A 27613-nucleotide genomic window follows, 5' to 3' on the forward strand; every position below is an offset into this window, starting at 1 on the left:
TTATAATAGTTGATGTTAAAGTATAGAAATACATTGTTTTGAAGAATAAACTACGGAAAAGAAATACACCTAGCTGGATGTCTGTTTAACAAGTTTTGTATAAAAACATCCAGGTTGGACAGTTCGCAACTTCTTTGGCTTCTCCCTTGTGATTTAAGGTTTCCTATAGTTTTAGTTTCGCTATATAAGGTTCAAAAATTATTAAAATTACCTTATATTTTATTTGTGCGTACATGAAGATATACATATATTAAATATCCTAATTTTTCATGTATCTATCATTAGTAATCTGATAACATAATCGAAGAGATAGTCAAACTGTCATTTTTTACACGTCCAATCGTTGATAAATTAATAATACAAGACTTCGTAATTCAGCAGCTAGTAGAATATAAAACTTTATTGAAAATGTATTTTTCGATTATTCTTGAGACGGTATAAATACATATAAATATAACACTCTCTTCTCAAATTAATGGAAAAAAATATACTCTCACTTTAAATTACAAATGGTGGACTTAATAGTAAATGCCATTCAATAACTGAATTGTGGCTATCCACTCTTATCAAGACTGTTTACTCTGTATTCCCCGTTAGGTAATAAAGACGTATTATATGTAATGAACGTAAGTTATTATTGCAATCTATCGCCCTTGAAAGCAAGTGCGACAATCAAACAAACAGGTTCGATATCGACTGATACTGATATGGCACCTACTGATAACAAACAGCTGTGCTCGGCCACGGCTATCAGTTAATTACGATATTTATTGAGACCAATCGATCCCTCATACCTTGGTGTTTAATATACCTTATAGCACCTAACCATAGGTCATATTAATACTGATGTTATGAGTTATTTGCATTGCACATTTTGCTTAAAGGCAAAGTCGAAGGTTGAGGTTCATCCCCCAAGAAAAAGGGTTGAACCTTGGTCTTGGTGACCAGCTTTTTCCGCAAATGCTGTTAGAAAGAGCCTTAACTCCCCGCCCGAAAAGTCTCGCTGTAATCATGTAGGTATGCCCTTTAGTCACACTGTTCTTATAATCCAAAAAGGAACTCATTTGGCTTGGTGTCGAGCTGGATCTTCTAATAGCTTAAGTTACACAGTAAAGTACAGTTCAGTTATAAAGACTTATTGATGGAATTGAAATTCAGATAGTGACAGTTTAATAGCCCATCGCGTAAAAGAAGAATACTTAGTTCTTTTTTTTCATCTACGAGCAAGTACCTTACATGGTAAATATTTTCCATGCATTGGCAACATACCTATTTGTGACTAAAGGCCTAAATATTTTTGCATTTAAATCAGACTTAAAATATTTTAAGTTTGTTTGTTTGTTTTTAAGCTGTTGCATAGAAATTCATTCATTAAAAACGTCGCCATTGTACCTCATATTGAAAACGTTCCGAGTATTGGAAATGTTTAATGTATTAACAGATCGTTTTGTTGCTTTTACGACATAAAAAACAGTGTGTCGCTCATACAAATTGGCATATTGCTAATCATAAATTCATATCGCACTCACGAATGTGATCATTCGATATATGTGCTATGCATACGTGATTCATCATTTAAATATAATGAATGTGTTTGTTATATTTATTTGCCAAAGTTATTATGTCGTCTGCTTAACTCGCTCACTCAAATTGATAATTTTATGGTACACTACTTTTAGATAAACTAAAAGTAAGACACTACCTGCCAAATTTATACATGTTGTTATTATTAGCTTTATCACCAAAATAAATGAACTAAATGAGGGTATTTTTCAATTCGCGAATGTATATGAGATATGAGAGCTTCACAACAAATAAAAACACACACACACTTAAAATTATATATATATTAAAAAATAAAAGCGACCTAAAATTATCTCTTTGATTGCTATTGCGTAGTAGTTTCGATTTTCATATTTTTTCACTGGTATTTTATAATAAATTTCACCAAAACTAAAAATCAGGAACCCAACCATTAGCAGACTACACCTATTAGGTAGGTATATTCTTTCATTTAATCTATCCATTTGACTTCTTCCATTCTAATCCGAACTGTCAACCATAATGGCATAATGCTAGGTTTAATGGAATAACCAACAATAGCCCTTCCTGCCTCAGGATGACTACCAAATGTCCGCATTGAGTGGAAGGTCGCGGAATAGGGTCAGGCAAGTGGTGCGGCCCTTTTGACCCCATTCGGAGGCTCGGCCTTCGTCACACATGGATGATTCCGAAATATATTGATAGTGCCCACTTAGGATAGATAAATCGATGAAAATCTAGTTTTGGTAAGTAAAATATTTTAGTTGAAATATTAAAACTGAACTCGATTTAATAAATCACTGAACTTTTATAAAAGTATTGTGTCCACATTTGGTATTTTTATCCATAACACACCTATTATTAGGTGTATTAAAACGAGGTTAATAACTTTAATTAAAAAATGTCTTTTTTTTCTCATTGGCCATCATGCTTTTTTTAATATTTTGTACAAGAACTAAGCTATTTTGATGACGTTAATTTTAAAGTCATGAAGTTCTCAAAGATGTATGGAGCCTTATATGCGCCATTTATTATATCTAATAATAGCGAAGCTAATAGAAGAATGCAAGAAAATATTTTCATAATTTGATGTCAGTGACCAAGAATCAACTTCAGCTCACTGCTATGCATGTTGTAAGTTAAAACAAAGTTGAGTCTGAAGACAAAATACCAGTAAGTTTTTAAAAAATACGAGCATAGGTACCTACTCTCGCTCACCATGAGTCACACCACGCCACCTCTGAACTCATATTTACATTACGGTGTAAACGAAAAACGTGAACAAAAGTAAACGCCTCTGACACGGATTTGCATGACAATACCACAGACACGGTTGCCCGTGATTGTGGTATGGCGATGATGACACGGGCCACGCTGGCGGCATCACAAATCAACCAACTCTGTGACAGACTTTTATAAACATTCTTTGAAGTTCATTTTTTTGGGTAAATAGAGGTCTAGGTGTACCTTAAGTCGTTCGAAAACGTTTTGATCTTTTAAATAATGTCTTGATGTATCTAAGTAAATGTAATGTATGCAAATAAAAACGTAAAAAATGTAATCTTAATCAAACTAGCGAAGTTTAACTGCTGATAGAAAAACTTCTTGACAATTACCATTTGAAATATCTAAGTATGTTCTATACGAGTATATCGACTATATTTCTAAATGACTTTAAAAGTATTGTATGTATGTTTCTCCGCAGTTATCTAGCGTTTTGCTGAACCGATTTTGATGTAGTTTTTAGAAGAGTGTTTGTTATACTTAGGAGAAGGTTTTAAAATTTAACCGACTTAAAAAAAGGAATATCGATTGAAGGCGGTTCTCTTTACAAAATTAATTGAGGGAATCTAAATGCCATCAAAATAATGTGAATGTCAAATATTAAACATGATAGTGTGAGAACAGGTAAGGTCGGACTCCCTGTTCAAACAAAATTAATTCGGGCTTCTCACAATGACTGCCTTTATGGCTATGTTAAAATGGCTTTGTACTGTACCTACATTAGTGATGGCATCCCTACGTGGGGCGTAACGTGTATCGTCAGCCTGCCTAACTTTGTCCCTTAAATCACGTCTTTATTTCTTACGGGGTAGACAAAGTCGTTAGCCACAAGAAGAAAATACCAAATTCAGCGGAATGGCTTAATGGTTATAGTATGGTAGCTTATCGAATCCTAAATTAATACGCCATTCCTTTGATTGACTCCTACAACCTGTGCGGTAAGGGAGTAATACTGTATGTTTGGGACTGAATTATAATCTTGTGATTATTTAGGACGCCTTGACGATACAAAAACACCAAATATATTGCAATTTAGCTTCTGTGACCAACACATAAAGAACAAAATGTAGTAACTGACAGTTTCGTTATCTGAACCCTACCGTGGGCCTGAGAATTGTGCGTTAGAAGGATTTCCACATAATCGCTAGATTTATCTTAATAGTTACATCGCTGTTGATTTTAAAAAGTCAAAATAACATCACGTCTATGAATATATTTTGTTGTCTGTAGACAACGTGTGAGCCGTCTTAAGTATTGCATGCAAGGTTTAAATTTGCTCTCATCTGTAAATGAAACATAAGATTTCTGTAAAACCAATTATATCCTCGTTTTTATGATATTATGAGAATGTAGATACTAATAATTACATTTCAGAAATGAAGAAATTACGTTGTATGAAGTTGTTCCTCGCATAGGCGATTTATTAGGCCAAAAAGTAGTGATTCAGCTTCCTTTAAACCACACGGTTCATCTTTTCGCAACGCGTTCCTTTTCCAAATAAAATAACAATATAAAAACGAAAGTAATTGTAACCACACTTGTGCCGGAAGTGACGACCACGTCCGCTTCCCACAAGCACATGCAGGGAATGTTATAAATTGTCAAATTTATGTCACAGCACATAACAATGAATTGTGTAATAGCCCGCGAAAAATGTTTAAAGAACTTTGTGGCTTTAGTGAGACCGCGCTTGTAATGGAATTTAACCGATTTCACAAATTGATAACGTCTCCATCCCTTGCCGGTTAGTCAGAGTCAATAGTAACAAACACATTTTACTTGTCAAGTCTTTGTCCCTTGCGGGGTGACAAAGTTAGAAAAACTAATTGAGGCATACTTAGTAACAACTAATGGTAACAAATAGTAGTAGCTTTATATAAAAAAAAACAATATGTACAAAACTCTTCCGTTACTGCGTGACTGACGGACAACTTATGTCAAGAGACAGGAAATTTAGTATAAATGATCTTAACGTGGTCTAGGGTGTTGCTAAGAGGGATTTCTCGAAATTCCTAAACGGGACTTAACAGGATATTTCGTTTTACGCGGGCGGAGCCGCGGGCGTCCTCTAGTACAAGATAAACAAGTCGTTTTGCTAAACGACTTACCTAACAATCCTGCTATATCCTGCGACATAATATTCATCAATTTTTCATGACATTCCACGTAGCCCGTAAATGTCAATCATACGAGCAAACTTTATATTTTTCTTTTAGACGATGGACTACTAACTTGCCTCTATTTTAATTTCATCTTTACGCGATGTAGCTAACCATGGCCCTTAAGTCTATTTGAGACTATCGGCTCTGACTGCCTCGTAATGAATAAAGAGGCATGTCTTCTTCAACGCTAGGATGCGTTTGTCCTAGTTACCTAACTGGAGAGGAGCGCGTAAAATTAATTGTTATTGTACCTAATAGTTATTTTGAATGCCTAATTGTTCATTGTTAACACAATGTATAAATTGTATAAGAACAGTCACAAGCTTCAGGCCACGGGAGCGGTCACAAGAAAGTGAAAACAATCACGTGTGGAATGGTGAGTAAAAACAGAAATTTCTTACATAATAATAGCACTGAAAAGAAGTCAAAAGTCAAGTAACGTTGTTGTGCTAAGGTACAGTTCGTGATACAAACATGCCGACTTTAGCGTAGGAGCATAGGTAACCTTTTACACTTTGCTTTACATGAAAGATATTGTCATAGGAAACAAGTTAGGAATAAGTTAATTGAATATAATGTATAATATAGGTAACCTGGGTTCGTCTGGTTAAATTATAAGAAAATAGAATTAAAGAAAATTCAGAAAATTATAAATATCACGACACGGCACGGATAAGAACTTTTCCTTGTACCTCACTATTTTGACTAAAGTGAAAAAAAGACTTACAATTTTTTTTCAAAGCTTTTTGTCGATCATTGTACTCCAAACTAAGCTTAACTTTTTGCTCCAATCCTGAGCACTCATAAGTCACAAATCGCGTGACTCGAGTTATTGCTCACACTGTTCTAAAATCAAATATATATAATTTGGAGCCAATTTTCGAAAGTGTTTTCTGAGCGGAATGTTTGTGGTGATTGTGCAATAAACTTCCATGACATTTGCAAGAAAGTGGATAGCTTTTACCGCTATATTTATTTGACTTATCCATTCCCAGAGCTTTTCAGTCAGGTTATTACACGAAACACCTCCTCGAACCACTTGATGTTCCACGGCTCATATATGTAGATCCGGTCTGATTTCTCACTCTACAAGGGTTACCTTACCTATATGAGATCATAGTTACACACCCGGTTATCTGAAATGTGCAGGTATCTTCACCGTAAGAAAGAATATATTTTAGCAAAAAAAAAAAACTTATGACACAATTCAGTAAAGATTAATTGGTAGTGGTCCTGTTGTGACTTTGATTCAACTCTGTGCTTCACGCTTTTTATTCGGGTACACACTAAACATAATAAAACTTAAGTCAAAATAATTTTCCACATCGTTTTTACGTTACCACACCAAAATGTGATGATTTATTTGTTCACATATTTATGGAAGCAATCTTTAATATTTACTGCCTATTGTGAGCGCAGACAACTCGACTTGTTATCATTATGAAAAGAGGGATTACTCCAAATAATGTCTATAGAAAGTTAAGTCGGCTTGAAAGGAACCTGTTCAAATGTTTTTTGTATTGTTAAAATGTTCCCAGACATTCAACTGCGAAAATAATATGAACATCCGGAGACTAAAGTAAAATAAAATACATACGAGTACCATGCCACCTGTTTCCAACAGAAACTATGACTTTCGACTAGCCAGGATCAAATCCCGGACGTTATTGTTGAAAGTCAAGTCACTCTTGACTTGACTGGGTACCTGGGAATTTATGAGGCATCCTAAGGTATTATTCTCATGTTCACATTTCTAATTCGAAGCTTGGAATATCGTGGAGTTGACGTTTTTGAAGTAAATATTACAGCATAGTCTGTTACCGCTTCTTCTACACTGACGTTTTGGAAGGAGTACTAAACTTTGTATAAACTAATTTATTCGAAGGCAACCAATGATGTGAAACCAAAAGATGTGACAATTAATAAGTGATGTTCGAAATGTCCCATAATAAAGAATATTTTTTTGATTTGACTTATACTTAGGTTTCCTTTTAAAACATCCATAAAAGAAAGAATAATTCTTCTCTGTCAACAAGAACTTAACAAACATCATATTAATATCTGATATAAAAAGCATAGAGATAAAATCTCTTTGAGTTGATACAATAATCATAAAAGATCATTCACAAAGATATAAACTAGATTGCGTAAGAGAACGCTTGACTTCCAGAATCATTGACTTTTATAATGTAGTCTGGACTTCATATGCTTTGTGAAAATGACCCATGTGATAATATATATAGTCGTAAGTATCCATAGAAATACTTCTGCAAATTATATCGCTTCTATGATATATTTTTTTAGAACATGGATAATTTATCAATGGAGTATTCCATTGATAAATAATACAAAAAAATATATATTCTTTTTTTACATTTCAGACAAAATAATACACACTGGCACTCAGGCACATTCATCTCAAGCAGTTTTTATCTTGATTAAATAATGGGTTTATGTTCCCTTGCGCAGGTAGCGGATGTCAGACGGGAGTCTCTTAGTGAAAAAAAACCTCATTTACACCCAATCTCTTCAGTTCAGAGGTTACCGAAGCTCACGCTATATTGAAGAAGACAATGACTTGTCCAGCGTACTTTTAATATTCACGTCCGTGTCACATAGGCTTCAATAAAAATGACAGCGTACTGTATCGATTATGAAAGTGTTCGGATTCGCGCATCACTTGTGTTTACATGGAAATTACACGGATTTACACGCAATTACACGGGCCCATATACAATTACACGCTAAGAACGCAGTGTGCTCGTCAAAGCGGTCGATAGATTTACACTTTATAAAAGCCATGCCTGTCAATCGGCTATGTTCGCAATGCGAGAATAATTATAACTATAAAAAAAAAGGTTTTTAAATTATTCTAAGTTTGTTTTTTCTAAAATTTCTTTGACCGAATTTTATTATTTTAAGGAATTTATATAAGATATGAAGGATTCTGAACCAGAAACAATAAATAGTTAATGTTATCATGAATAACACGATAAAAAAAAATGATAATCAATTCTTTAAAAATGATAAATTGCTATCGGACCGCTGACGACCTGAATCTGTTTCCGCAACAACTGAAAATCATTAACAATTCTAGCTATAAATTAGCCAAATAGAAGCCACGTATTTAGAATTCAAGTATATCTACATATTTATCATAAGTGTATTATCTCTAAAGCTCTTGCGTTACTGTGTTTGTGTTGTCAAAGGTATTGTGTCTAATATCAACTTCCAACTTGAAAAAGGAGAGCATAGATAGAGATATCTCATTATTCACATGCGACCGAATATTTTTATATGAGTGTGCAAAGCAAAATTATTGCATACATCGTAGAGACTATAGGTAATAGTACCCTACATAAATATGTATGTAGGTAGATTAGACATCACTCCTCCTTCCCGCGGTTCTTATAAAAAGTAATGTTAATGGATTAAACTTAAGTTAGGATACGTAAGCACGCGTTTTCTTTTCTGAATATTATTATATTACCTAGACGTGAATTTTCAATACCATATGACATACGATAACAGATCCGTCCAATCTCTTTTTGATAAGATTTTAAGCACCTACTTTCACAACTTCGATCATAAACGCCTTTTACTTTTCAACTTCAAGCTTATTGATTACATGAACGAACATGTCTTTTTTAAGTAAGTACTTAAATATTTTATGAACTTGTTTTTGTTGTTACTAGCTTCCGCTTATGGATTTGCTTGTGTTGGTGTATGTATATACATACCTATGTACTATGGCTGACTGGCATACAACCCAGTTCAACGTCTGGAGACTAGACCCAGTGGTTTAACCTGAAGGCAGGATTTTCCAAAATTGCCGCGGAATAATATAAAAATAATTTTTGTTTCTCGTGGGTTTAGTGTATAGCTTTTTATACATTACACCCACGTGAAACGAAAAATCCCTCATTTTTATATTATTCCGCGTAATATACAGATAAATTTCACCGTGAAAGAATAACCAAAATAGTTACCGACTTTTACAAACATACCTATTTGGTAAAGAATCTTTAACACTCCGTATCATTACCGCAAGTTGTTCCAGCGAACATCGGTTAGTCATTTGTTTCACATAGGTACTAAACTAGGTTTATGCAATACTTAATTTCACTGAGACTCGAGTCATCCATTACTTTCATCGAAGAATCGCGGGCACCGGACATTGGGAATTTGACGTAAGATCATTTGTATCTTGTCAGGTTTCAAGGTGAGCTGATACATTAAGCCAGCCTTGGGGAAAGCACGCAGGGACGTTCCTGAACCTACTTTTTGTCGGAAGTCCACTGATAAACGAAACGCACATTAACAGATATAATTACCTACTGATAATATTTTCATAAAAAAAGTACATTCAGATTTCATGTAGATATTTTTTTATGCTTTATGTGCATAAACTGTACAATATTGTAGAAATACTCGTAGACATAAATATGCTATAGCCACAAATGTTATGAAAAATAATACCTTGGTCCTTTAAATTGCTGCGTATGGTTTAGAATAAGACTAGTTTATCTCTTTTCAATGTCTTACCTCTTAAAAATTGATGTCATAAAAGACTATAAAGGGAATATGCACATTTACCTAGTATAGCTTTTACCATGATAATATGGGTTACATTCCTCTGCAATGTTTGAGGAGGATAGACGGAAGTAGCTTCGTTTACAAACATGATTTACCCAATCCAGGATCACGGTCAAAGGGCGCACCCTGGACTTCTTTCCAGGAGGTGAAGAATGTAACTATAGGAGGAAGAGAAGTCTTGAAATAACAAAAAAATATAATATTTCCATTCAATTTGTGCGAAACTATCTGATGATGTGTGTAATGTTTATTTCACGCCGGAAGGTTTATCAAGAAGGTAACGTGGTTAAATGCATTTCTTGATAACTTATTTCACCAGCTCCACTGACTTAGATTTTTGAATTCTGTCCCCGAATGACCTGCACGTTTCCACTTCCCAAGTTCTTCGCGCTTTCTCGCAGCATCGTGTCCAACTAATTTACACGATCGCGAATTCAGCGAACTCAAGTGAAAACAGAATTTAAATTATGTAGGTCTCAATTCATCGACGAATCTATAGACCTAAAATCCCGCTGAAATAGTATCCTAAATAAACCAATTCCTTCGTTTGAAAATGAATCTTACAGTTTTAGGGAGGTTCTTACTTACTTTGTAAATAAAGCATTACTTAATTAGACTTCCTCGATACAGGCTTGCCAAGTAAGGAATTCACTACGTATCTTTAATTTGTAAGCTCTGTAAAGTATTTATGTATATAAAAAGTCATAAATAGATAAAATATTTGTACTTTACAAAGTTATCACGTGTAAAATCTTGTTCTAGTCTAGATCACGCGACGTCAACTGGTTGTTTAATAACTTAATACAGTGCGGGAAATGAAGCATCCTGTTCTTACCATAATTATAAAAGTGAAAATGATAGATTTGCAAATACAAAATGCAAATAAACATGGATCAATTCACTGGGTAGAGAGAATCCGATTCACCAACACACTGATCTTCAAATTCATAAAAGAAATACTTACCTAAAAGAAGAATTTTTTTCCCAATTAATTTCTAAAGCATTACGGCCACAATAGCATTCGAGGTGCCGTGTGGCGAGTTTGTATTGGTGATATATTTACTTAAATAGACAATAGACTGTTAGAATAGTATCACTCTCATCTCTTTCCCATAGATATCGTAAAAAGCAACTAAATCAGTCATAATGCAGCTTTTACCATGATCCGATATGGACAAGATTTGCCGTATATAGGTTACAGAGGTCAGACGGGAGTCACATTGTGTAAAAAACCTGACTTACCCAATCCAGGATCATTGCCAAAAAGCGTACGAATATCTACCCCGAGCTCCTCTCCAGATAGGTGTAGATGTTACTAAGATTTATGGAAAGTTCAAGATGAAAAGTGAATCTGAGATGTGAATTAAGTCCTGCCAATGATCACATCATCGCATATAAGTGCGAAAGAAGAAAAATAAATCGATTACAGGAAAGCTAGTGCCTCTTTTACCAATAGCCGGATTTTTAGGAACAGTTCACACTGAGTGGTCTAAGAAGACGCGTCACGACGCCTGTCTCGGGAGGGTCGTTCAATGAAAATGTAGCGTCGATTCAACTTATTATAGACTAAAACGCCGTTTTTGAAGCTATTAAGTAACTTTTCAAAATATAACGAGTTATTAATAGAATGTTTTTACAAAATCAGGTTTTGGTAATCGGTGTAATCAGACTTGTTTGATAAGATTTTAATTTGATGAGTGAATCCGAAAATTGAGACTTGGGTTACCGAACCAATTGCTCCACCCAGTTTTATTCATCGTTGTGGTAATTCTTTATAGACTACAAATTTCCTTATTGAATTCCTAGAACAATCAGGTTTTTACAATCTTTGAGTGATGGTGAATTTTTCCACTTTATTGACGTTCTTTATTTGAACCAACATCTATTCGGAACCACCGTTAGATCTTAATACAGACATTAAAAGATCTTTAAAAAATGTTGTATGAAATCTTTTATCCAAAAGCTACAAGACTGGAACTGGACTGAACACATAAAAAAAAGGTAACAGAAAATAGAAAACAGTCATTGGATTTAGAAGAATATGTATACATACAATGGCGGACTTATCCCAATCGGGATTGCTTCCAGTCAACCAGTGATTGAGATTTTTGAAATCAAATTATCTATATCAATATGACTAATGAAATTGGATTCTCGATATAACTTAGTCATTTCCCACGTATGCAGATGAAGTGTTACAGAAAGTAAAATAAGTATTTTTTAATTCAGTTTTTTCGCACATTTAAAAGGTCGCAGATGTAGCCTTTTATCACAACTGATACAACATATATGTATGTATATGAGTACTGTGACTCATCGACTTTCAGTCAAACAAACTTGAAACTGATATCACATATATACTATGACTCATTCAGTTTCAATAAAACAATCGAAATTTATAGAGAGTACATATACATGTAAAACATCCATATGCCAAAAAATATTTATAAAGGCAGTTTTTCGTTAACGATACAACATATACATGTATCATATACACACCGTGAAATACTCAGCACTTTAAAATAGGACCACACCATCTCTTCCTCTTGGACGTCGTAAAATACGATGACGGGAATAGGCATATTTATCTAGTAAACCTTTTACCATGATTTAATGTGGCTGTTCCTTCTAATTCCTCTGCAAAGGTTTTGGAATTCCAACATTTGGGATCATAGTCAAAGGACTCTCCCTCCAGAGCGCTGAGGACGAAACCAGATCACGCGCGAGGATCATATAATTCCAAAAATTTATTTATTATCAGCCCAATAAAACTCTCTTTTAAGACAACAAAACTTTACAGATCGTGATTTTGGTTTTACGAAAATGTCCAATCTTTATTTGTTAACATTATCTGAGTAACATTTTTCGATAAAAACGCTTGAAATACCTACTTATTTCTGCAACTAAATAAAAACTAATATAATAGAATTATTTCTCAAAACGTCAATACAAGTTGAGCCCATTGTATGAGCTAATTGGATAAGCAGAAATACGATTATCTTAGAATTACCTCAGAATAAACACAATTGTCCGTAACAAGAATTAATCAATGTACGTATATATACCATACCTACGTAAAAGTTAATATCCACGATAAGCATATCTAACTTTTTCTTGAGAAACGACACACTACTTTAGTAATAATGTGAACTGATGAGGTAATCTTTCTAGTTCGATAAATACCTAGGTAAATTAATTCAAAATTAATAATAGCTTAAATTCATTTAAAATAATTAGTTCTATTGCTACTTAAAGCAATTGTTAAAAAATAGGGTATAGACTTTTTTTTTAAAATTAGCTTGAATTTTGTCATAGAACACTAGATTACACGTGCAGGCAACGTGAGGAAACCATAGTTTGGAATAATTCGGAAGTCTACAGAAGCCTTACGATGGCAGGAAATTAGTTCGAATTAGGCTACAGCGGTGCGGCCGTCACACCTGACACTGACAACGGCAATTTCCTATTAAATTCGCTAAGTATTCATTTTTCCTGATACATATAAACATAGATCACGTATTTATCCCTTACGGGGTAGACAGAGCCAACAGTCCTGAGCCACGTTCAGCTGTATGGCTTAATGATGGAATTGAAGTTCAAACAGTGACAGGTTGCTAGCCCAATGTCTAAAAAAGAAGTTCTAATTTAATAGCCTCTTTTTGATGCCAGACCAGCAAAGAAGCTTGCACTAGATGTGCTTCTATTACCTTAGTCACCTTTTGCGACATCCATGCAAGGGAGATGGAGTGGTGTTTTTCTTAAGTGCCGAAAACTGTACGGCAAAGCCACATTTTCACGAATATGAATAAATTAAGAATGAACAGGCAAAAATGTAATAAGATATTTGTTTGCTAAGTTGAAAGCAGTAGTAAGTTGCTTACGTTTAAACGTTTTCAATTAATAATATCGTTTCGGCCTTTTTCATGTCCCTTTGAAAATAATTCCCTAAAAAATGTTAGTAGCACATTACATGCACTAAAAGCTTTTCAACATTTTAACGGTCAAATGACCTGATCCTGAAAATCGATCCTAATATTTATTCGGACAGTCCTATAATCAGTTACTTATTTTCTTGTATGTCATCACTTACAATAACTTCTTCTACAGTCAACAGAATTGGTTATACATACGTATTACAGAGAAATGTTTATAATTAGGTACTAATTAAGACCGAACTACTGTAGATATAAGTTTTATGTCTTTATGTATATAAATTTCTGTTTTCAATAAAACTCTTAACTGAGAAATGTATGTATGATATCTCAGACAACTCTTAATTTTAAATAAGCTAATTATAATTTTTTTACATTATAATGAGCCGATTTCTACGGAATTATTGATAGTTTATATAATTAAACTAGTAAGTTTGATGTTGAAATATTATCTTGACAGTCAATCTCTTGGTACACCTTTGGAAGCAATTGTTTAAAATACACTTTGCTCTGAGTTTTTTTAACTAGGTATTCGTACCTATTTCTAAACTAGTAGGTATCGTTTAATACAGTTTAATAGATTATGAACTTTAGATGTTAAAATATATTTTAATACAATGTGGTAGAGATCTTACGTTGCCCTCCACTTCACTATTCCTTTCAAATCTCAATTGAGATAAGTTCGCTCTTGTACACTGTGTCCAATTTCGTGAAAATGGTTCAATAAACAATTGTTTTAGTTTATTCGTTACAAACAAAAACAAATCTTTTCTCTTTACAATCTTCGGATATGTGTCTTTAAAATACAGCCCCTAGTCTCTTGGTCTATTGTGTATCATGTAAAAGAACTAGCAGCTTCACTAACATTGTGAACACAAATCTATCGCTAAACAAGAATGTATTTAACTGCATTAGTACACAACAAACCTTTGTGGTTTTAACCTAATGCATTATGTGTACCATTGTAATTGATGTTTTTTTTGGAATGATAATAAATAAAAAAAAAAATAAAAAAAAAAAAAAAAAAAGAAAATATGAAAATAAATATTACTTTGGGTATATGGGTAAAGAGTTCACAAACAGACAAACAATACCCTAAAGGTAGCAAATTTTATGTAAGGAATGTTAATATAATGTAAGTATATTATTTTTTTATTAAGAGGCACAAGTTCTGAAATGTATGATAAATTGGTAATCCTTTCTCCTTGCGTGTTTCCACTACGCCACTAAACACCAAGGCTTAAGGTTCGTTTAAAACATCTGGTTGTCATTTTCGAAATGGTATGCACTATTTAGCTTTGAGTCACTTTTACGATATCGACATATATGTAGGTGAATATGTGCCTTATCTTACTCTGCTAAAATTCAGATATTGTAATTAAAGATCTGATATTGGATATTTATTTTTTGGGACAGAAACTTATACTCGCGAATATGTAGCTTTGACGTATACTAAGGACAATCTCATTTTTGCAAGTTTGTAACAAGCCCTTGACCGCACTAATAGTTGAGAAATACCAAACACAACCGTAGGTAATATTATCATGATCATTCACACTTTAATTTAGAGCGATTATCAACGAACAAAAAATTTGACACAATTGTTTGATTTAAAAAAAGTTACCTTTTACTTGAAACTAATTTAACTAGAAAAACAATAATTAACGGACTAAAAGTTTACCAAACTAATATTAAATATCTTCTATGGGGAAGTGTTTTATCTACCTGCCATAAAATTTCACCAATTTCCATAAAATTTTGCTCACACATGGTACAGATGTAGAGGGGGGACTCTTGTGATCCTGATGATTGTTGATCACGCTACCCGATATGTGCCACCTTCCAACTTCGCGATTGTAGTCGTTCTTACGCAGAACTTAATATAAATTATTAGTTTATTTAAGGACCTTGGAATCTGATATTGTTATCCTAATAGGCTGAAAGCAGAACATTAATTATAACAATATGTAACATTCTTGTTACCTATTTCCACAAATATAAATATATTGATAGACGTTTCTAGGACTAGAGAGCAAAAAACCCCAAGGTACCCCTAATAGTTTCGCTGTAATTTGTGAATCATACTAGACTTCTTGCATTCTAATTTTTTATGTATCTTGTTTCCTGTAGAAACCAATTAAAACCTAACCTAATATACCTATGTTATTTTTATGGTACAATGTCATTAAAATCCAATGTATTTTCAATATAAATTTCTACGATATAGGAAAATTTACCTTTTAAAGAAATGCAACGTTACTAAGTAATAGCAAACAATAAGGAAGCTAAATCACAATTTGAGACCGAGCTGCTCGCAATCAGGGTTACAGCCAATGTTATAACTAACAGTTGGCTAATAAGTAAATTGAACAGAGCACTAACGAAAAACGAAGGCTTTGTGAACTGAATTTGAAATCTTAGTTTCATTAAGTTTCAGGAAAGGTTTATTCTAAATTTAGAGACGAAAAAGATTCGCAATGAATGATGATTAATGAATGTGGATGAAACGAAGGAAGTTTGCAGAGATCGTGGCAAGTGGAAAGATGTAGTCTCTGCCTACCCCTCCAGGAAAAAGACGTGATTAAATGTATGTACGAGTGTGTAAGTTAAGATTCGAAACTAGGTACCTACTTACATACGGTAATTTATAGTTACACCAGTCTTGTTAATATTAACAAGACTTATATATTATACAAGAGAATTTAGTTCTATATATTCTAAGGTTTCAGTAGCATAAAATTATCCGTTTCATAAAGGTAAACATTCATCAAATCAGCAGAATGGATTTTGCCATTTGTGCCTCTTAAACATTGGCACTAAACTAAAACCGGAAATTTCATGAACATTGTTTCATCCGAGATACTTTTATTTCTTCAAAGCCAGGATCATGGTCAAAAAGGCGCACCCCGGGATCCTTTTCAGAAATATAAGTAACGCCACCCAAACAAAATACGCCAAATTAACCCAGAGTAACGCCAGGAAAAAAAAGCAGTTACTTTTATTTCTTAAGAAACACTCAGTACCCAAATGTACTTCAATCTCTACAAATAAGGAAGGCCGTACCTTCCTAAAGTGTAAATATCTTAGGTAATTTAGGATAAAGGAAAGTACTTTAAAGTACTTTGTACCTAAATTTTTCATATAACTCGAAACTATTACTAGCGCTGATGTAACGTATGACGTAAATGGGCCTAGACTTAACTAACAAAGGTACTTAATAAAAAATCACCATCGATATTTACATTTAATTAAGGCACATAATTAACTTTCACCTAACGCAAACTAATATATGAAGCAATAACAATATATTCGGCAAATACAATAAACTTGGGCCTATTAGAGGTCGCTTTACACCTGCCGTGCTCTTGAAATGAAACCGTAATCAATTTCACGCCAATGTTCTTTGAAGTATAACTTTTTGTTTAATTTACTGGTACCTTTTTTAAACATATTTTTTTTCTATAAAAAATTACAAGATATATTTATAATGTCTACTTTTTTAACATTAATCTCGCAATTAAAAATAGTCATTTGCTATTTCAAGTACATATAAAATTATTCTTAATCTATCTTTATGTATACAATCGAACACCATTATTACAACTCACTCACTGTTAACAAAATCTCAAATCTCAAAAACTACTGAGAACTGCTAGATGACGTCCCTAAGAAACAATTTTAGACATTTTCGTGGAAAAGGGACATAACAGCATTTCAGCAACAACGTTTGTCTAACAACGTATAAATCGTACGATATTAAAATCGTGTCGTATAAAATCAAATAAACTTTATGAACCACAATGACATGAACATTAAGAAACTGTTAACGTAACGAAATAACATTGCTAATCAAAAGGAAATTTGATTTTTGGTGATGAAAGGTTATGTGGCATATGAAAAAATCTATGCGAGTTCTGTTTATTATCTGCGGGAGAAAAGGAATTGAAGCCTTTTTTGGTATTTCATTGATAATTTAAAATTTTCGTTTTCGCAGCTAAAAATGGTTCCATTTTCACGATTCACTTCGGACAGATAAAAAGTGTAGTTCTGAAACTGAAATTAAGTTGCAAATGTTGCAAAATGTCAACCGATGACAAGCATTTAAACCGTTATCAGTGAATGATTAGTTCCGATTTTAAAGGTTTAGTTCGAACGCTACCCCGAGGCGGAGGGCGCGAGTGCAGTGAAGCGCGACGCTGCTTGGGCAAGCGCCGGCGCAACAAAACTGCGCGCACCGCCCTCCCGCGCGACACTCTACCATGCGCCATGCGCACCGCCGCGCCGCTGCTGTTGCTGCTGCTAGCAGCCGCACGCGCTGCCGAAAACATCACCGACACCACGACACGCGACCAGAAAGAGCTTGACGATATATTCGACACAGTTCCAATCGCAAATGGCACTGCTCTGGATGATGCGACCAACACCACATTGGATTCAGATGACGAACACGAACCTATAGTAAGAAAGAAGCGCACATTCGGAGATATAGTGTTTAGAGGATTAGCTGACGTGCTCGGGTACAATGTTCAGAGGAAGCAACAACAGGCTGCGTTTCCACCTCCGCTAGCTCCTGTTCCTGGGATAGATTTGCCCTTGCAGGCTGCACCGGCCCCCGCGCCTGCTCCAGCTCCTGCCGCTGTACCTCCTTGCGGAGCACCACGAGCCGCTACGCCACCGCCCTGCAGACCTCCAAGGCCTCCACCACCAAAACCGACGCCGCCACCGTGCCCTCGTCCACGAGCAGCTCCAAAACCCAAACCACGGCCCCCACCACCTCCTCCTCCACCGCCTCCACCACCACCGCCATGTCCTAGACCTAAAGCGAACCCAACTACACCTGCCCCATGTGCGCCCCCGCCTCCTCCTAAACAACAAGCTGATCCGAGCCTTGAAACTATATCTTCCCGATTCCAATTAAGTTTTAATTTTGAGCGAAGTACTCCGGCACCAGCAGCACAAGAAGCAGAGGTTGCTGATGACCAATTTTTGGTCGCACCGATTGCGATAGAACCACGAGCAGCAAGATTACCACCAGCACAGCAACGTGAACCGCGAGTGTTTGTCGACGCGTTTGTATTAAGAAATGGTGAAAAACGTAGAGTTAGTACGGTTGATGCGAAGGTGCTTGATCCGCAACGGGCATCAGATGAAGATGATTATTTAGGCGATTATGAAGAAGAAGCTCCGCAAAACGAAGATGATGATTATGAGGATGTGCAAGAATCCCGGGATGAAGCGGTGAAACAGTTTGGAAAAGCTGTAAATAAATTCTGGGAAAAGAAAAAAAAACCATCTAATGACTACCAACTTCCTGAAGATCATTATCAAAAGGTTCATTTTGGTGACCGTAAATTGACCAATCAAATTCGACGATCTGGCGGTCGAGACTCACATCAAAGTCTGCAACGTGGTAATGATAATAATCCAAATACTATTCATATACCACTGCCTAATAGTGACGATGAAGATGCGGAAGTAACAACAACGACAGAAGATCCCCGACGCCCACTACGTCCACGAGTTCTCCCACCAACTGAAAATAATCCTGGACAAATAGATACAGTGACAGTGCGAGTGCCACCAATATATAAGGAAAAGCGTCCAAAAAAATTACACCGAGAACGTCCAGAAAGACCCGATAGAGACGAAAATGACAGTCGCGAGGCTGTTGATGAAGAGCACAATCAGGGTTATAGTGAAATTGACACGTATGGAGAAGATTCTAGGCTTGCTTCCCGATCTGAAGCTCCCATTAGAAGAAGGCGTAGACGCAAACAAAATCGCAAAACTCGTTCCGCTGAAGAAACGGAGGTATCCGACGACGTGGACGTGTTTGCTCTGGGCGATTACGACTATTTTGGAAAAAAACTGCCCATAACCAAAGAAGAAGAGTATTTTAGAGGTTTGACTATTCCGCCACCTACAAAAGATCCGGATATTGCTCGGATAGAAGGAGAAAGTGCTAAAGAAGCCAATGGACATTTTTTAAATGATCATGAGCGTCTTCGTGAAGATCCTGAGAGGATAGATAATTCCGAGCGTTTAACAGACTCGGGAAGGGCTGATGACTCTGGAAGAACGGACGACTCAGGAAAGATAGAATCAGATGAGCGTCCTATCAAAGATAGTGAAAGTAACGATAAGGATCGTGCCGATTCCAGCGAAAGGACAGACAGACTAAGCCCCAATGCTAAAGTTCATGAAACAGGTTACAGTAATAACTACGTACATGCTAAAAATGTGCAGGTAGATGATTCACGGCCCCGTAAAATAATATCATGACATTAATTCACTGCATAGACCCGCCATACCTAGTTAGTTATTTAAAAAATTAACTCTTTGTACTGTATGTAATATATCATACCAGGACTGTAAAGTTAGGTTTACTTGACTTCAATCATCATTTAGTAGTTGATGATTTTTAAGTATTCCGTCATTAATGTCAAATTGAACTATTGAAAATGTCAGCATTGCTTAAAGGGCAAAAGATTTGTTAAATTTTATTTTACCGTGATTAATATTCATCATCTTTGCTCGTTGAAAACTTTAAATATATTGTATTAAAAACAAAATTGTATTGTGATATAGTTTATATTGAAATTTGTATACATTTTATAGTCTTGTAATTTTTGTACCTAGTTGTAAGAAAACCTGTACTTGTAAGTTTCCTAATAAACAATTTCGTAAATAGATAGTTTCATTATTAGTATTGGCGTCTTTGAATCGATTGTTGGGGCGTGAAATTCGATTTGGTCGAGGCACGTCGAATCTGCGACAACGTCTGTCGACTTTATGGGTGAAGGTCCGATGTTTGAGATAAATTAGAAATAAAGTAGAAACAGCGACCATTGGCAACTGTTTCGAGATAAAGTGCAATGACCTAATTGCTTCGTAAGCATTTTTGTGGCACGAGTTGCAATGCAAATCGAGACCAAGTTTAGAGGTTTATTGTTCGCGTAGTAAATTCAGGTATTATCAAGCCACGATTACAAGAAATAGAAAGGAATGGGTAGAATTTTATAACTATTTTGAGTTCAAAATAAATAATGCGCCAACCATATGTACATACATAAAAAAGGGATTTCTCAACCTTTAATATACTTATTCGTAATCAAACTTATAGTACTTATGCAACGTTGCAACCAAATAATGAATAAGTACTACATTTCAGACTATTTTTACAAGTTTTAGTTATAGAATTGCTAGTACCTAGTTCAACAAAAATAACTTCCTAAATATATATATCTATACTTCAAATAAATAAGAAAATATTGTGTATAAATTAAACTTTTTCCCCAATGAAACTATTATACCCACCACTATGGGGCATTCATGTATTGCGAACCAAAAAATAATGTTATAAGCGTAAACATTTTTTAATTCAATCTTTTTTATAATATATGGCGGCAAAACTTGTTGAGTAGGTATCCAGCGTGGTATACCACAGAACAAATAAAAAATCAAACTTACCTCAAAATCAATCAATTAAGTGACCGTGGAAATAACTCTCGACAGTCAGGTGACATCGTTCGATGCGGCCTTGACCCCGGCCGCGATCTGATTTCTACTTATCTATACGTCGAAATCTAGTAGAAAGCAAATTTGAGAAAAAAAATCATTTTGAACCTACCTAGTATGCCCGTTCTTTTTCAAGTAGTCACCTCGGGTCTGGAAAAAGAGATTTTCTGTAGCAAAAAACGTAAAAGTTTAGGAAAATCCCAGTTTTTTATACCAAAGTTTTTTTTTTAAGTTATATTTAAATGTATGTAAGTAAGGTATGTGACTAAGGGCATTTGATGTCTGAAAATAAATAAAAAAAAAACATTTTTTACCTATAGGAAACTGAGGAATAATCATTTTTACATAGCTTTTGCTGTATCATTGGGTGTTAGTAAATTACATAGAGGGAGAGGGAGTTACTAAATCAGTTTGTTTGTAATATCTTTATTGCACAGAAATGTACATTGTTATAAGAAAATGTACTATTTCTTGTAGTAAATTGTAAAAGAAATAGGTAATTATAATTTTCTAATCACATTTTGATCTTTTGTCAAATATTGCTTATTGTCAGTAATGAAAAGTCTGCCCAAAACCCTTTCCTTATCTTGTAAAAGAAACCAAAAATAATATAACAATAAAAGAATAAAATAATGTATTTTGCTAATTGTTTCTTGCTGAGACCCCTGGCATTTTGAGAAGCAATAACACTCAAGGTTTGTTTTAGTATAAGATTACGAGGAGGCTTTTGGCTAGACTTCAAAATTTGAATCAACAGAATTGAAATTGGCTTGAAATAGGCTTGCATGAGGATGTAAAATTGCCATTCAACATGACAATACATACTGCCAGATTTCTAGGCACGCTCTGGTAGATTGTTACCATGCTGAAACTTCACAGTATATACATTTAGTTTTCAATCAATATTTTAATGTTAATGCTTACTTATTTTATAAGAAATTTAAATATAAAAAGTAATCTATACCCTCGTACATACGCCACACTTAATGTTTGCAATATTTTATGGAAATCGGTTCAGTTGTTTTGACGAGAACGACGTACAAACAAATACACTTGCACACTTAGCAAGTGCGATACTTAAACAAACGTGAAAGTGTTTGTTTTTTGCATGTACGTATATTGAGAAATATAAAGCTTAGGTATTTATTAAAATAAAATTCTCTTTTTTACTAACTTAAAAATTATTTAGATGACTCAGTTTAATCAGTTTGGTGTTAGCACATCACGTTCTTAAAGCAGATTGACGGATGTTGAATAAGCAAATGTGTTGGATTGCGTATGTTTCCTCCTTTTTAGCTATCATGGGTTAACATACTAATGACTACATTACAACTGAGAGTCAAGTGCTGTACATCAAAACTTCTCAATCATATAAGTCACAATATTAATAAGGTTCAAATCCATCCAATATTAATATTATAAACGCGAAAGTAATTGTGTTGCATACATACATATATACGGTCACGTCTACCTATATCCCTTGCGGGGTAGACAAAGCCAACAGTCTTAAAAAGACTGATAGGCCATGTTCAGCTTTTTGGCTTGATGATAGAATTGAGATTGGTAACAGGTTGCTAGCCCATCGCCTAAAACAAAAATCCTAAGTTTGTAAACCATTAGTCTCCTTTTACCACATCCATGAGAAAGAGAAATAGTGGTCCAATTCTTTTTTTTTTATTGGAGCGAGGAACCACACGGCATACGGTCAGTTTGTTATTTGATGTTACTCGTATCTCTCACAGCTAAACTACTAAAACGATTGTCATAAAATTTTACGTACCAACCTTCATATAGTTTAAAGTACTTACTTACCTACAGAAAAAGATATAGGTTACTTTACATTGCTAAATAAATAAATAGACATTGAATCTAAGTAAGATTAGTTCTATTCCGTTAGAGGGTACTACCTCAACGATATTAGATTTTAAGATAGCTACAGAACAATCAAATGTAAATATCCAAGATCCTAGCCAATCAAAAAAAGAATTCATTGCAGCATGAATAAAGGTATCGAACAATGGACTTGTAAGTTTACACACAAAAATGCTTCTACTGAGCCTCTATATAACGTTGGGAACTTTGATCAGAACACCGTTTCCAGTGTGTTTTAAACATACCATATACTTAAATAATTTATATAACTTAACGGCAATGGTGTAGCAGACTCAGGACTCTTAGTACAGAGGAATGCAGCTACGTTTGCTCAGGAATGGTGTTAAGCTCAAGTATTTACAGTTGCACTCAATTTGCCTGCCGAAAATAGCTTTTCACGCCTGTTTTGCAAAACCAATGAGCGGGAACTGGATTACGTATTATGTATATAATACATGCTGTCCCGGCAAACGTTGTTTTGCCATTTAAATAATTTTTAAGTAATTTCTACTTAAAGAAAAATGTTAAGGGTGGACAACCCTTATCACTAAAGGGTATGAAAAATAGATGTTGGCCGATTCTCAGACCTACTCAACATGCTCACATTTCATGAGAATGGGTCAAAACGTTTTGGAGGAGTACGGGAACGAAAATTGTGACATGAGAATTTTATTTATAAGATCATCTTAACATCCAAATAAATAAAGGAGGTCACTGACTAACGCGCGCGCCAAAGTTCCTGTGGGAACCATGTTATCGGAATTTTTAATAACGCGGGCGAAGCCGAAAAATATGTATTCCGATTGAGGGTGCAACCATATTCCCGAAACGTAAAGCATGCATAGACTAAAGGATTTTTTTTTAATAGAAAGTAACAAAAACAGTTACAAAACGGACGAAATCATGTATTTAGTGGTTGGAAACAAAAAAAATTTTTTTTCGTCTATGTATGCTTTGTGTGTTCTCCCTTCCCTCGATATGCCCTTCCCGTTTTTGTTTTTATATTACTCAAGATAAAACTAAGCAATCAACGTTCGCAATCAATCGCTGTTCTAAACATCTTAATGTTTTTGCGTTCAAACACCAACTCCATCACAAAAACCCTGAAACCCAGTAACATAATAAGTTACCTAACTTTATAAGATCAGATAATGATTACAACATCTGGGTGTCCGGCACGCGTCGGCGCGGGAGTGAGAGCCAAGGAAAGTGATCGCGGACATTTGGTAACCTGGAGGACGAACTGCGCATGCGCAACAAGTGTAATGGGACGCACTCTAAACGTACGAGTAAGTATATAAAATATAGCCGTGTTATATTCCAAACTTTTCCAAACTCCTGTTAAACTTGTGTGATTTTTTTAACAATTGGGAAGCTAGATTTATCAAACAATATTATACGAAAAAATCAGTACATTATCGGATTACTTTTGTCTGCCTTTTGTATCCGCAACAGCGCTAGCTTTAACTAAATTCTGGTTTTTCATAAAATTTTCCAGGATAAAGTAGCCTATGTTTGAACTGAAATTTACAACAAGTATGCAATATTTCACCAAAATCGGTCCAGTGGTCAAGCAATAAAATCCTAACAGACAGACACACTGACATTATTTTACATTAGTAGTATGTTGTATGAGTTCTTAGTTCGGCACTGCCATCGCTAGTACAATTTCTCTGATTACGTTTGTCGATTAATTGGTATGCATTCGCCTCCTCATGTTACAGGAATGACGCCAACCTACGTGGCTACTGTGGTTGTGATAAACTTGTTACTTAAAAATGAACTCTATTTTACTTAGATGGAGTTGAAATTTGATCTTAACTCCCCACAAATAATTCAGATACGAACGTTTATGACTGAGAACGAAAGCATTATCACATATGGACTAAGTTCGATGTTAGACGTCCGGCTACCCCGAGTGAAACTCATACGCAGGCTACATACAAATTGGTAGCACTTTAAGTTATAAGTATGGGTGCTGGTGGACGATGACACTTGGTTTAACTGTGTCTTTTGTATCGGGCAGGCGACCGTGCCAACATGAGACTGACGACTGTAAGTAGTGACACATAAAGTGCAGTGACAGTGGCAGTGACAAGAACTCTTCTAAATAATATTGAAAATAATTAAAAATGGTGCATCGTGCGTTTCAGATCGCGGTGGTGTTGTGCGTTTGCATGTCAGCGTCGGCGGATGTTGCACATCTCAAAGCAGCGAAGTCCCGACTAGCAGCCAAGCTGATAGGACACTCCAAACATCACAAGAGAGGCATACTCTCCCCAGTGCCGCCATTCAAGCTAGGATATGACATTCCACATGTTACACACTCGGTTGTGAAGCCTTTGGTGGTGACCTACCCTCCGACAGCTTCAGTGACTGCTGTCAAAGTGCCACTCGCGCATCCTCTCGCTCACCGATATCCTGTCCCAGTTGGCCACAAGGTCCCAGTGCCTCATCCACATTATGGATTGAAGTTCCCCCATACGAAAACTGTATTGGTACCGAAACCTGATCATCACTTCCACCATCACCATCATCATTTGGAGCCTAAACCCTTAATTCCAGTTGTACCAGCAGATCCTCACCCTCCAACCCCAATAGTTCCCATTGCCCAACCAACTGGTAATGTTGTGCACCCGATCCCTGCTCCACCACCAGTTGTCGTGCGTCCTGAAACGGTATTGCCAGCGCATCATATTCCTGTTGGCTCACCACCAATTCCGTTATTACCGCAGGGACACATCGATGTAAAACCATTCCTCCCCGCAGCGCCTGTATCACTTCAGCCAGCTGGGATTCCGCTACCTCCTGCTCCTGTTGTGCCCGCTCCTGCCCCAATATTCCCGCTCACTCCACAATACCCCTACGTCATACGTCCAGGCAACGCTGTTCAAACTTCCTATTTTGCTACTTACCCTAGATACCCACTCTTAAATTACAACACGATATTCCCTCTACAAGCACCAGTGGCTCCGGCTCCTGTTGGACCAGTGCTGTACGACAGACCGGCTGTGCCCTCCTTGCACTTGGTACCACAAGCGGCAACTGGTGAGGGCGTCCTTGAGCAACAAGCTCCTACTGTCCACCTGGAACCCACTCCAAATATTGTACATCCTACACAAGCAATACCTCATCCTACCCTTCATCTTCAGCCGACGCAGCCATCTGTGCACTTGCAGCCCACCCAGCCTGCAGTTCACCTTCAACCTACACAGCCAGCGATTCCATTCGATCACAATGGCTGGTCCCCAGTACCGCCACACGATATAGCTTCGACGCAACACACAGATACTCACTACCCTCAGGCACATGATTCTCACCACTTCACTCAGCAGCAAGGTACTCAGGTTTATGAACAACACACAAATGAAGACCAACAGTATCATGACCTTCATAATCTTCAGCATCATATTCAACATCAAATCGACCAGGCTCAATACGAGCAGCATCTTAATAATCAACATCAATTAAGTCATGAATATGGTGTACCCCAGCAAATTAACCACGAATACAGTCAGCCGAATCAGGACTTTTCTCAGCACGATTATTCTCAACATGGGCATGATTTCTCGCAGCAACAGGCGCATGATTACGCTCAACAAGCTCAAGATTACGCTCAACAAGCTCAAGATTACGCTCAACACGCCCAAGATTACGCTCAACACGCACATGAGCAGCAATATGATTTGCAACAACCTGGACAGGAATATGGATTGCCTCATGCTGAGGGACGTAGTGAAGATACTGCTGCTACGAGCGCCACGGAGGGCGAAGATCAACGGTATCATAACCATATACCTTTAGGTCTTCAGCTGCCATTAGAAAGACCATTGGATCACTTCCGGTAGCCAAACGTTGTGATATGGCGAATGTTATTAGTGTAGAATTCGTAGTCATTTGTAAATAATTTATTATTTAATTTATATGAAGAATTGTTATTTAAATTCTATTTATTTTAAATAGGGTAGAGGAGTAAAATAAATATTTATTGATCAATAAATAAAATTGTTAATAATTTTTTTCGTCAAATTATTCATATAACATTGTGCAAATCGATGAACACATTTGACTAATATTTATTTAAATTATTCTTGTTTGACGATGATAAGTTGTTTATTTCTGCCCTTCATATATAAATTACACGTCATATAAAGTACTTACACATATGCCAGGTGTCTCCGGTCAGATACTCGTAATAATTATATCAGTTTATGATAAACTAATTTTATACAAAGTATATTTAAATTTTGACCCACTTAACGAAGGTATATTTATAAATTATTTTTAATTTAAGAGGCGCTGCAACTCGATGTGCTTTAATTCGATAACAAAACAAAATAATTTCCTGTATTTTCATAATTGACGAAACACTGAAATTTGAATTTGAGACATCTTGCAGAACATGTCATGTTACAATACAGGAACTTCCCAATAAGAGATTACATATGTAATTTGCATCATAACGGAAACCCTAGCGAAACAAAGTTACTAGTAAAAATAATACTTTGGTATGATGATACTATTTTACAAAATTTTCAATATAAATAAGCCGTGTGGTTCCCGGCACCAATGAAAAAAGAATAGGACCACTCCATCTCTTTCCCATGGATGTCGTAAAAGGCGACTAAGGGATAGGCTTACAAAATTGGGATTCTTTTTTTTAGGCGATGGGCTAACAACCTGTCACTATTTGAATCTCAATTCTAT

General features: G+C 35.6%; 2 protein-coding genes across 2 annotated transcripts; both read left to right on the plus strand.

Annotated features, from left to right (window-relative positions):
- The first annotated feature begins 17782 nt into the window (after window positions 1-17782).
- On the plus strand, window positions 17783-19798 carry LOC132902576 (proline-rich protein 12-like). The gene has a single exon (XM_060948342.1). It carries the CDS (start codon window positions 17783-17785, stop codon window positions 19796-19798), a length of 2016 nt encoding a protein of 671 aa, XP_060804325.1.
- A 5240-nt stretch (window positions 19799-25038) lies between these two features.
- LOC106135666 (tyrosine-protein phosphatase non-receptor type 23-like) lies at window positions 25039-26754 on the plus strand. The gene has a single exon (XM_013336028.2). It carries the CDS (start codon window positions 25039-25041, stop codon window positions 26752-26754), a length of 1716 nt encoding a protein of 571 aa, XP_013191482.2.
- The last annotated feature ends 859 nt before the right edge of the window (window positions 26755-27613 follow it).

This window comes from Amyelois transitella, chromosome 15 (genome assembly GCF_032362555.1).
Source record: "Amyelois transitella isolate CPQ chromosome 15, ilAmyTran1.1, whole genome shotgun sequence".
Taxonomy (NCBI): domain Eukaryota; kingdom Metazoa; phylum Arthropoda; class Insecta; order Lepidoptera; family Pyralidae; genus Amyelois; species Amyelois transitella.

What these genes read in the sequence shown, in the direction of transcription:
- LOC132902576 (XM_060948342.1), top strand. Translation starts at nt 17,783, where the DNA reads ATGCGCACCGCCGCGCCGCTGCTGTTGCTGCTGCTAGCAGCCGCACGC.
- LOC106135666 (XM_013336028.2), top strand. Translation starts at nt 25,039, where the DNA reads ATGGTGCATCGTGCGTTTCAGATCGCGGTGGTGTTGTGCGTTTGCATG.